General features: G+C 34.6%; 1 protein-coding gene across 2 annotated transcripts in view; it reads right to left on the bottom strand.

Moving 5' to 3' along the window:
• Positions 1–12186, bottom strand: part of CNGB3 (cyclic nucleotide gated channel subunit beta 3) — a 155191-nt gene that overhangs the window by 62449 nt on the left and 80556 nt on the right. For both annotated transcript variants that reach the window (XM_054246780.2, XM_002759049.6), the window contains exons 7-8: positions 8906–8956; positions 2938–3024 (exon numbers count right to left, since the gene is read on the bottom strand). In XM_054246780.2, coding sequence (XP_054102755.2) covers positions 2938–3024; positions 8906–8956 — 138 coding nt within the window. The remainder of the gene's footprint in view (positions 1–2937; positions 3025–8905; positions 8957–12186) is intronic.

Here is a 12186-nt window from a genome sequence, read left to right as displayed (position 1 = left end):
CTGATTTAGTGGTATTTTCCTTTGGGCAGTACATTTTATAGCATGGTATCAGATTCCCAGAGCTTCTTGCTTTATTTTATTGCTACCCTTTGGTTATAGTCTTATTTTTAATGTTTGTTGAAAATGAAACTTAAAAAACATTTTTTGCTTTTTCTTTTGAAAGCATATGGTAGAACTCTATTTCCCAACAATTAAAATCACACTCTCCAAAAAAATAAAAGAGGGAAAGTATAGTGCATTAAAGTTATAAATAGATGTTAAGTCTTATTGCTCAACACTAGCATTCTTTTTCAGTGAATTGCATTAAATGTATATTTGTTTAAACAAAATTTAAAGTTCAATAAGTATTGGCATTGGCTGTTCTTGACATTATTCAAAGATACAATGAGTTTACATGCATCTAATACAAGCAGGGTTACTATTTCCCTCCAGGTTTTTTCCTGCTTACTTCCACCTCTATCTCAACCTTAACTGCCTACATGCCCTCCTACCCACTACTTCCTCTTTTATTTCTACAGGCAGAAAAGTATTGAATCCAGAGCCAAATGCCAGTCGTATCTCTGCCACTTACTACTGTATAACTGTGGAAAAGGCTCTCGGTGTTTCCATGTCTTGGTTTCCTCATCTGTAAAATGAGGTCAATAAGAAAAGATGCCCCCCAAAAGGGTTGTGTGCATATGTGAGTTAATATGTTTAATGTGCTTCAAATCATAGACTCTTACAGATAGAAGAGACCACAGACATTACTTAGTTCAAAATTTTGCCCAACGTAGATATGACTACAATGTAACATTTAGAATTAAAAATAGTGTATGTTATAGTAATGACTATTTAACTAGAAATATACACAAAGGATTTGTTTTTACAGAGTTCCTAAGTAGGAAAAAAACTTCTTCACTCAGACTGTGATAATTTTAATGTGTGGTAATTTGTTTATTGTGCTCTTAATAGAAGTTTGCACAAAGGCAGGGTTTTAAATTTCGCTTAAGTGTTCACTAAAAAGAAAACGTATATTCTTCATTTGTTGTCTCATTTATAACTTGGAGACATCTAGATGTTAAATATTTATCCTAGAGAATTGTGCATTAAAATGACACCCTTGTAAATAAGTAAAATGAATGGACTATGAAGCTTAGACAAGAAGATTAATGCTGACTCTCAGGATCTCCTGTAATTAAACGTCTAATGGATAGAGAGGGCTTTTGGACATTTTAGGGTTACAGAGATGGGGAATGAAGAGTTGGCATTTTATAAGCTTTTATCATAATGCCAGATAAACTCCTCAATCTATAGAAACCTAAGTTTTTCTGAAAATTGGTTATCTCCAAGCAGGTACCTTCTGAAATTTCCATGTGAGACTGGAAATTTGATAAGGGATGGCCTTACCACTAGATTATTTGGAACATTATTGTGTTCTGCCTCAATTTATTTTCACATTCCATGGTCAAACCAGAGGTCTCTAGTGTTGTCTCAGATGTTTGGAAATGTGGGATAAAGAACCTCTGAAGTTGAAAATATCAGAGCAGAGAAAGAAAGCCTTTCAGCCTGAGGCCTATCCAGTCAATCTGATTGTAATGAAGAATTTAGAGTTAGATATATATGTGGTAGAGTGAAGACACTGCCACTCATCTGCAGTGTGTCTGGACAGGTTTCTGCACCACGGTAATTCTTATTTTCCTTGTCTCTAAAATGATGTTATTGGGAGGAATCAGGGAGATAATGAATATAAAGTTTTAGCAAAGTATGTAGCCTTTGTGTGTATTCAACAGACAGCTGTGACTACTATTGTCATTGCTGTTGTCAAGATCCACTGGTGGTAGAGGTTATGTTATCTTGTCTTCCCAAGATGCAAAAGAGGTAATTAACTAAAATTTATAAAAATCTTTTGTGATCCGTTTAAGAAGGTTGTTTTTAGAAATGTATTGTTGCTATTGTTAAAGATTTACATGAAATTTCAATTTCTGACTCTCCTCAAATTATTTTTAGGTGTCCAATGAAGCTATGGGTTATAAAGTATTTATGTCATAATCTTTTTGAATAGATAATACATTCACATTGTTCAAAAAATATGAAATATATACTTTGAAGAGTCTCATTCTTGATCTTGCCCCTATCTGTTTTGATTTTCCTTCCTGCTTTCCCTTCCCACCTCAGGTAACCACTTTTATGAATTTCTCTTTATACCTTTTAAGTGTTTATGTAAATATAAAAAAATTGAATATTTTTTCTTTTTGTTATGCAGAAGGTAGCATTGTTTTATAAACTGTTCTGTAACTAGCTTTTTAACTTAACAATTTGTCTTGAAGTTTTTTTGTATCAGTACATAAAAAGTTTCCTCTTCTTTCTTTAAAAGCTAAAAAGTGTTGTATTATATAAATAATAAAAATATTTTTCAGTATATTTAACTAGTTTCCACTTGACAAACATTTGAGTTGAATTCAAGTATGTAAGTAAATGTGATGTGAAAGTAGGCACTCACTTGTGAAAGCATGTATATGATGTAAAAGTATGTTTGTATTTTTTTTTGAATTACGGAATTTAAGATGAGTAAGATAATTTAGGGTATTCTAACCTAACCTCTTAATTTTACATCCCATATACCACGCATTCAGCAACTGAAAAAGGACAAATAGAACAAAAAAACAAAATGTGTAAAATGTTCATTTGTAATTATGATTAAATTCAGAAATACAAAAGCATCCCTATTTTAGATTATAAAAATGCCTGTTATGAGATGTAAAATGAACACAACCAGGAGCAACTTCCACCAGTAGACATTTTTTTCTTCATTCATTAAAAAAATCATAGCATTGATGAGGACAGAAAGATGGAGAAGAGTTTGGAAAAAATTAAGAATATTGGTTATTTAAGACACTTTAAATTGTTTCAAGATTTCTATTATTGTAAGAAAAAGGCAATTAAATATATTTATCTTACCTTTAACATCCTATTTGCTCTAAATATTGGATTAAACCCAAAGAAGAGGTAGCAAACATCAAATGGTATTATTGATGCAACATCCAACTGTTGAAAGAACACATTCACAAATGCGTTGTGTTTACATGCCTTTCTGGGAACGGATGGATTTACAGTGATGTGTGTCAAAGTTGACCAGTCACAATGCATTATTTGTTGTTTGATCCAACACTGCTTTCAATTAACTATGTGTGGTGCCATTTTAAGGCATATTAGCACTGTGAAAACTATTTTGTAGACTCCTTCCAACGTATTTCACTTCCACCTCCTTGCCTCTGATCTCTCTTTAGACACTGCATTTACTAGGATTTTTACTGAGCTGTCACATATGCAATGGGAATAGTTGCTAATGTTAAAATACATTTTAATGGTGTTTTTAGTATGGGGCTCTTGGACTAAAAATCCAGTCCATTCTTGATTTTATTTGAAAGCATTGCACTTTCATTGCAGTGATATATTTTTATGTTTCAGCCAATTCTCCAGTGTTCAGGGTTGATTATATTGCGGTTCATTTAGGCTCTTCAATAGTTTCTACTCTTGTCTACTTTGAACCATTTTGCTACCAATAAACTGCTTTAAAAGTACCTATCAGAGCCTGTGCAGGCTGAAAGAGGAGAAAAAAGAAATCAATAATGTTTGCAATTATTCAGCAGATCCAATGGGAGAAAGTACTTTTACAACTAAGAAATTTAAAAAGATTGTCATGTATTAAAATTATTTTGGCCTTAGGTTACCCTGGTCATTATGAAATGACAATGTCGTGCTTCATACTTTCTTGATGGCAACAACAATAAGAAGTTATTTTATGTAGGCCGGGCGCGGTGGCTCAAGCCTGTAATCCCAGCACTTTGGGAGGCCGAGGCAGGTGGATCACGAGGTCAACAGATCGAGACCATCCTGGTCAACATGGTGAAACCCCGTCTCAACTAAAAATTACAAAAAATTAGCTGGGCAAGGTGGCGCGTGCCTGTAATTCCAGCTACTCAGGAGGCTGAGGCAGGAGAATTGCCTGAACCCAGGGGGCGGAGGTTGCGGTGAGCCGAGATTGCCCCATTGCACTCCAGCCTGGGTAACAAGAGCAAAACTCCGTCTCAAAAAAAAAAAAGAAATTCTTTTATGTAAAATAAGTATTCATTTTTATTAAATTTTACATGGTCTTAATAGGGTATATTTAAAAATGTTAAGATATCTTAAGACAATTAAGAGCAGTTAAGAACATATTGTAAGGCCACACATATAAAATAGAGAGTTGAGGAAGTCCTAGTCAGGGCAATCAAGCAAGAGAAAGAAATAAAGGGCATTCACATCGAGAAAGAGGAAATCAGACTATCACTGTTCACTGATGACATGATCATATGCCTAGAAAACCCTAAAGATATCTCCAAAAGACTCTTAGATTTGATAAACAAATTCAATACAGTCTCAGGTTATGAAATTAATGTACACAAATCAGTAGCAATGCTACACACCAATACACATACAAAAATGACCAAGCTGAGAAGCATATCAGGAACTCAATCCCTTTACAACAACACTAAAACAACAATAATAACAACAACAAATCCCTAGGAATATACTTAACCAAGGAGGTGAAAGTTCTCTACAAAGAGAACTATAAAATAATGCTGAGAGAAATCATAGATGACACAAACAAATGGAAACACATCTGATACTTATGAATTGAACGAATCAATATTGTTAAAATGACCATACTGCCAAAAGCAATCTACAGATTCAATGCAATTCCCATTAAAACACCAACATTTCTTTCACAGAATTAGAAGAAACAATTCTAAAATTCATGTGGAGCTAAAAAAGAGCCCTCACAGCCAGAGCAATCTTAAGCAAAAAGAACAAATCTAAAGGCATTACACTACCATACTTCAAGTCCATAGTTAGCAAAACAGCATGGTAGTGGTATAAAAGTAGGTACATAGACCAATGGAACAGAATAAAGATCCCAAAATAAAGTCAAATATTTACAGCCAACTGCTATTGAACAAAGCATACAAATGCATAAATGGGGTAAAGGACATCTTGTTTAATAAATGGTGCTGGAAAAACTGACAAGCCGCATGTAGAAGAGTGAAACTAGATCCCTATCTCTCACTTTATACAGAAATTAACTCAAGATAATTCAAAGACTTAAATCTAAGACCTGAAACCATAAAAATTGTAGAATATAACCATGGAAAAACTCTTCTGGACATTGGCCTACGCAAAGAATTTATGACTAAAAGCCCAAAAGCAAATGCAATAAAAATAAAAATTAATAAATGGGATCTGATTAAAAAACCTTCTTCGCATAAAAAGAAATAATCATCAGAATAAAAATACAACTTACAGAATGGGAGAAAATATTTGCAAACTATACATCAGACAAAGGACTAGTATCCAGAATCTACAAGAAACTCAAATCAGCAAGGAAAAACCAAATAATTTCATCAAAAACTAGGCAAATGCCATGAATAGACATTTCTCAAAGGAAGTTATATAAATGCCCAACATCGATAGTCATTAAGGAAATGCAAATTAAAAGCACAATGAGATACCACCTTACTCCTGAAAGAATGGCCATTATTAAGAAGTCAAAAAACAATAGATGTTGGCATGGATGTAGTAAAAGGGGAACACATATACACTGATGGTGGGAGTGTAAATTGGTAAAACTTTTATGGAAAACAATTTGGACATTTCTTAAACAACTAAAAGTGGATCTACCATTTGATCCAGCAATCTCACTATGGGTATCTACCCAAAGGAAAATTAGTCATTATATGAAAAAGACACATGGTTTATTTCAGCCCATTTCATAATTGCAAAAATATGGAACTAACCTAAGTGGCCATTGACCAATGAGTAGGTAAAGAAAATGCAGTATATGTACACCATGGAATAATGCTCAGCCGTGAAAAGGAATCAATGTCTTGCAGCAACTTGATTGGAATTGGAGGTCATTATTCTAAGTGAAATATTTAAGAATGGAAAGCCAAACGCTGCATGTTCTTAATTAGAAGTGGGAGCTAAGCTCTGAGTATGCAAAGGCATGCAGAGTGATCCGATGGACTTTCAATACTCAGAAGGTGGGGTGTGCTGGGGAGTGGGACAAAAACTGCATACAATGTGCACTACTCTGGTGATGGGTGTCCTGAAATGTCAGAATTCACCACCAAATAATTCATCATTGTAACCAAAAACCACTTGTACCCCGAAAGCATAGAGAGTTGAGATAATTAATTGCCTAACAATTTCAAAGCCAGCTTCTATTGAACAAGAATGAAACTTCTGGCTTGAATTAACCAGATTAGCTATTATAAAGAAATTACTTTCTAAAAGTATTGGTTTAGAAATTGCATCATGTCATCAAATCTCATTGATTTTACCATATAAGTATTGATCTTTGTAACAAGTTAAGAGGTGTACGGAACAGTAATTAAAATAATGTATCTAAAATAAAAAAAAACAGGCACACAGAACTGTTGACCTGTCTAATGCTACTCTAAAACCTATAGTTTTTGGCTCAAATCATAATGATCTTTTTACTTGCTTTCTATTCAGTTGCTCAATTCCCCTCTCAACTTCTCTATGCAGACAGTCATTAGTCATTAACCATTTTAATATTAACACATTGCACAGATTTTTGTAGACACAGATAATTTATTTCTCATTGAACTGTAGAAAATTGAATTGAAGAAGTATTGACCAACACTAAATTCTGTGCCAGGCAATTTGCAAAGCATGTTGGGGTTGAAGTAGGGGTAAGTTGTTGTTTTTGTTCACAAGAAGTTATCAAGCTAATAGTGGAATGGCCAAGTACAAAAATACAGTCATGTGTCACTTAACAACAGGGATATATTCTGAGAAATGCATTAGGTGATTTCATCATTGAATATTATAGTGCATATTACATAAACCTAGATGTATTGCCTACTACACATGTAGGCTCTATGGTGTAGACGTACAAGGCTAGGCTTCTAGGCCACAAGCCTAGGAACATGTTACTGTACAGCATGATCTGTATGCTGCAGTATATTATTATATGTTAGTATATAGCATGTTACTGTACTGAATACTGTAGGCAATTGTAACACAATGGTAAACATCTGTGTGTCTAAACATATTTAAATGTAGCAAAGGTACAGTTAAAAATACGATATGAAAGATAAAAAATGGTATACCTGTATAGAATACTTACTATGAATGGAGTTTGCAGGCATGGAACTTGCTCTGGGTGAGTCAGTGAGTGGGTGGTGAGTGAGTGAAGACCTAGGGCGTTACTGTACACTACTGTAGACTTTATAAACAGTATACATTTAGGCTACACTAAATTCATTGAACAGTATTCTCTCTTTAATAATAAAATAACCTTAGCTCACCATAACTATTTTACTTTATAAGCTTTTGAATTTTTAAAAACTTTTTTACTCTTTTGTAGTAACACTTATCTTAAAACATATATTTTACTGCTGTAAAAAAGTATTTTCATTATATCTTTATTATATAAGCCTTTTTTTCTATGTTTAAATGTTTTAATTTTGACTTTTAAACATTTTTGTTAAAAACTAAGACACAAGCACACATATTAGCCTAGGCCTAAACAGGGTCAGGATCACCAATATCACTGTCTTCCACATCCACATCTTGCCCCACCGGAAGGTCTTCAGGCTCCAAACAAGGGTGGAGCTGTCATCTCCTATAATACCAATGCCTTCTTCTGTAATACCTCCTGAAAGACTTGCCTGAGGCTGTTATACAATTAACTTAAAAAAATATAGTAGTACATCCTAAAATAACAATAAAGAGTATAGTATAAATACATAAGCTAGCAACATAGTTGTTTATTGTCATTATCCCCAATATTATGTACCATACATATTTGTATGTACTATACCTTTATATGACTGGCAGCCTAGTGGGTTTGTTTACACCAACATCATCTGCAAACAGGTGAATAACCAATTGTGCTATAATGTTTCATGGCTATGATGTCACTAGGCAATAGGAATTTTTCAGCTCCCTTACAATCTTATGGGACCATCACCATATGTGTGGTATGTCATTGACCAAAATGTCATCACACTAACACAACTTAAATATATAAATTAATTTAGGCCTTATTCAAACTCAGGAAATTAAGAGTTTGGAATAAGCTTTATGGCATTACAAAGAGTATTCATCATCTTGTAGAATTCATCAAAACAGTATAGAGATCTTTTATGAATATGCTTATGTGGTAATTTTTAATAAAAGAATTAGTTGGAGATTAAAAAAAAAAAACAAATAGAAAGGGTTATTAATCATTGTAGATTTCCAACAGGGATGGTTTCAGACCTAAATCCAGATTTGTATTTTTAAACAAACTTTGAGGCCACTAAAGAAGTGTGTTTAAAGTGAGAGGCTAGAGTTCGCTATTTTTCAGAGTTAGAGAGGAAGTACTTTGAAAACATAAAACGTATGTTTTATGGGCAATAAAACATATGTTTTAGGAAAGGAAGATTCCATGTTATCCAAATAATTGACTCTCTTCTAGTAATAATTTTTGTTTGAATATATGAGAACAAGAAAGACACAGGAGTAGAAATAATTTTACAAACCTTATAAACATCATGCTACATGAATTGGGGGCTAAAATTTTGTAGACAAGACAAAGTATACAACCCATATTTATTGATATGAATATTAGATTTAAATGTGGACACTAACTTACTTTTGTCTGCTTAATTTTATATGCTGAATTACCCATTTCACCCACTTGCACATACAAGGAACTATATCAAGTAATTATTGAGAGGCAAAACTTCAGGCTTACCTTTGTCTAATAAAACTTCACAAATATAAACTTTATTTGTAGAAATCTATAGATGGGACTTAAAGTCAAAATGGTAATAGATTACTTGAGCAATTTTGAAATTGTTTGTGAGTCACCTACCTGAAATTTTGTAGAACTCCTGTAGTGTTTCCTTAGCTCATTTGAATCCACCTGAAACATATTTGTATTTTAATGAATTTTAGCCAAGTTCATCAATTTTTTTTCTCACTTTAAAATTTATATTTATAAGTATTCCTCTCTGCTGGTTTCTTCCAATCTTAGCCAATAAATACTCTCCATATTTCATGTTTTAAAACAAAAAATATTTGGCTTTAGTTTTCTTCTTATTGCCCTACTGTTTGCCAAAGTCAAGCTTCTCCAGAGAGTTGCCTACCTGCCATAATCTATATCCTTCCCTCATATTTATTCTTAACTCATGACAATTTGGTGGCAATTTGGTTTCTTCCTGCTTCTCTCATTTCAGCAAGGCTAACAGTGCAAAGCCATCAATGATTTTCTTTTTTTTTATTGCATTTTAGGTTTTGGGGTACATGTGAAGAACATGCAAGATAGTTGCATAGGTACACACGTGGCAGTGTGATTTGCTGCCTTCCTCCCCTTCACCTATATCTGGCATTTCTCCCCATGCTATCTCTCCCCAACTCCCCACAACCTGCTGTCCCTCCCCAATTCCCCCTAACAGACCCCAGTGTGTAGTTCTCCCCTCCCTGTGTCCATGTGTTCTCATTGTTCAACACCTGTCTATGAGTGAGAACATGCAGTATTTCATTTTCTGTTCTTGTGTCAGTTTGCTGAGAATGATGTTCTCCAGGTTCATCCATGTCCCTACAAAGGACACGAACTCATTGTTAACAATTTTCTAATGATCACACCCAGGGCATCCTTTATGGCACTTAGCATCCTGTTATGGCACTCATCCTAATTTAAAATGACACATATATTTCTTGGTTCATTTATTTAAAATTAGTCTACTCCATTAAATGGTAATCTATCTGAGGACAGGTTTGATTTTGTTTAGCAACTATATTTAGCTAGTGCCTGAAATACACTAAGCACCCAATAAGTATTTATTAAGTGAATGAATAAAGAAATGAAGAGATGAATAAAATCTTTGAAGCATTAAAATTTTTTTTGGACATTTTTTTCCTTGAAGCTTTTTCTTTTCAAAGAATCTGTAATGCCACTCTTAGTTTATTTCTTCACTTCCTACTTTTCAATGCTCTTCTTGGATTCTTGGGCTAGTCATTTAAAAGGCAGCATTCCCCAGGATTTAGCTCTCTTCTCTTTTCTCTTCATACTTGCTTCCTGGGAAATCTCACTCACATTTAGTTTCAGAGATTACCATGTAGGTTAGTGCTACCAAATCTCTACTTCCACCTCATATCACTGTTTGAGCAGTCGATGTGTAAGCAACTGCCCATTGTTTCCTTCACTTAGCATATCCACTGCACCAAACCTGAATTCATCATCGTTCTCCATTTCCCTTGAGCCAAACTGTGCTCCTTCTCCTGTTTCTGAGTATGAACATCCTCATCTACGCTGCATAGTGGTCCTACACTGCGCACTCTCCCTCAGCCCTCATCCAACCAGGGGAGGCTTACTTTAGGAAGGAGATGCTAATTCTGATGCTTCTTCCTAAAATTTTCTCATGTCCATTCTCTCCTTTCTGGCACCGCTATCTCTGCCTCTAGTATTGTTCCCCTTGATCCATTCTACAGTGGCGGCCAGATGATCCCTATAAATCAGATCACTTAAAATCTCCATTTATGTCAAATCCTGCAACTCCACGTGATTTTAAGAAAAAAATGCAAGTGCCTTTTCAGAGTTTACCAAGCTCTACTTTCTCTTTCTCACTCACTTCCTGGAGCATTCCAGAACAGAACCCCCTCTGTTCAGCAGTCCTTCAAATGCATTAGAGTGATGCCTTTACCCATGCTGTCCTAGAGCTCAGAACATGTTTTTTCTTTTTTCTTATGGAGGTAAAAGGTGCCAATAACTCCAATTCATTCATCAAGATTTGGACTAAGGGTCCTCTGTCAGATGGTTTTCTTGGAACCTCATAGCACTCTGGACATGCCTTTTCATGACTCACAACATAAAATTCCACCATTTTTCTTTTGTTGGTCTGTCCTAAACATTTTGAGTATGTAAGAGAGTAGGGTCCATCTCTGTCCTTTATTTCCTCAGTTCCTAACACAGTGTCTAACACATAGCAGGTGTTCAATAAATGTGTGACAAGTGATAGATGACTAGAGTTTTCAGACCTAATACTATGCAACCATAAAGAAGGATGAGTTCATGTCCTTTGCAGGGAAATGGATGAAACTGGAAACCATCATTTTCAGCAAACTGACACAAGAACAGAAAAACAAACACCACATGTTCTCACTCATAAGTGGGTGCTGAACAATGAGAACACGTGGACATAGGGAGGGGAGCATCACACACTAGGGCCTGGGGAGGAATAGTAGTGGGTGGGGGACTGGGGAGGGATTGGGGAGGGATAGTATTAGGAGTAATACCTAATGTAGATGATGGGGTGATAGATGCAGCAAACCATCACCATGGCACAGGTTTGTATATGTAACAAACCTGCACGATCTGCACATGTACCCCAGAACTTAAAGTATAATAAATAAATTTAAAAAATAAAAGCAAACAAAAGAATTAATGTGAATATTGAACTTATACATTTCACTTATATATAATAAGGGACTTACATTTCACTTATATATGATAAGGGACTTTCTAAGTGCTCTTAATTAATTGACCAAAGCATTATAACTTGGGCACATGGAAGTAGCATCTTCGAACAATTATCATTCAGGTGTCTGGAAGTTTTAAACTGCTGCTTGAGCAATGTTAAAGATCGGTTAGTCAACTCCTCAGTTTCTCCCCACACTACTGACTTTTTCTGGCTATAATTTTATCCATATACATATAATAAATTTTACAGAAATATATTAGAAAATATATGACATGCTCATTTAATGATTTTTACTGTGAAATAAAATAGCTTACTGAGCCACAGGTAGACATAGACACAGGTTCAAATAAATAGCCTTATAAATCATGTGACACAAGAGTAGAATCAGTCACTTCCTTCAAAGCTTATATGGGACAGCAAGATACATATCAAGTGATAGACAGTTAAGTTAAAATCCTACTTCCACCCCACACCCGGGAAGAATGTTCTTAGCACATTTGTCTGTTTACTTTCAAGGTTGTCTACGATACTGTGATTGAATAAATGTAAATGCAACTAAAACTTGCCACATTAAATGAAATGCCATACAGAGATTCTTAAATCTATCTTCTTTAGAGCAGTAAATAAATTTGGCCTCATTAGCCTTATGAGGATCAGCATGCTACCCGGTAAC

Source organism: Callithrix jacchus, chromosome 16 (genome assembly GCF_049354715.1).
Source record: "Callithrix jacchus isolate 240 chromosome 16, calJac240_pri, whole genome shotgun sequence".
In the NCBI taxonomy this organism is placed as follows: Eukaryota; Metazoa; Chordata; class Mammalia; order Primates; family Cebidae; genus Callithrix; species Callithrix jacchus.
This window is presented reverse-complemented; position numbering and strand designations above follow the sequence as displayed.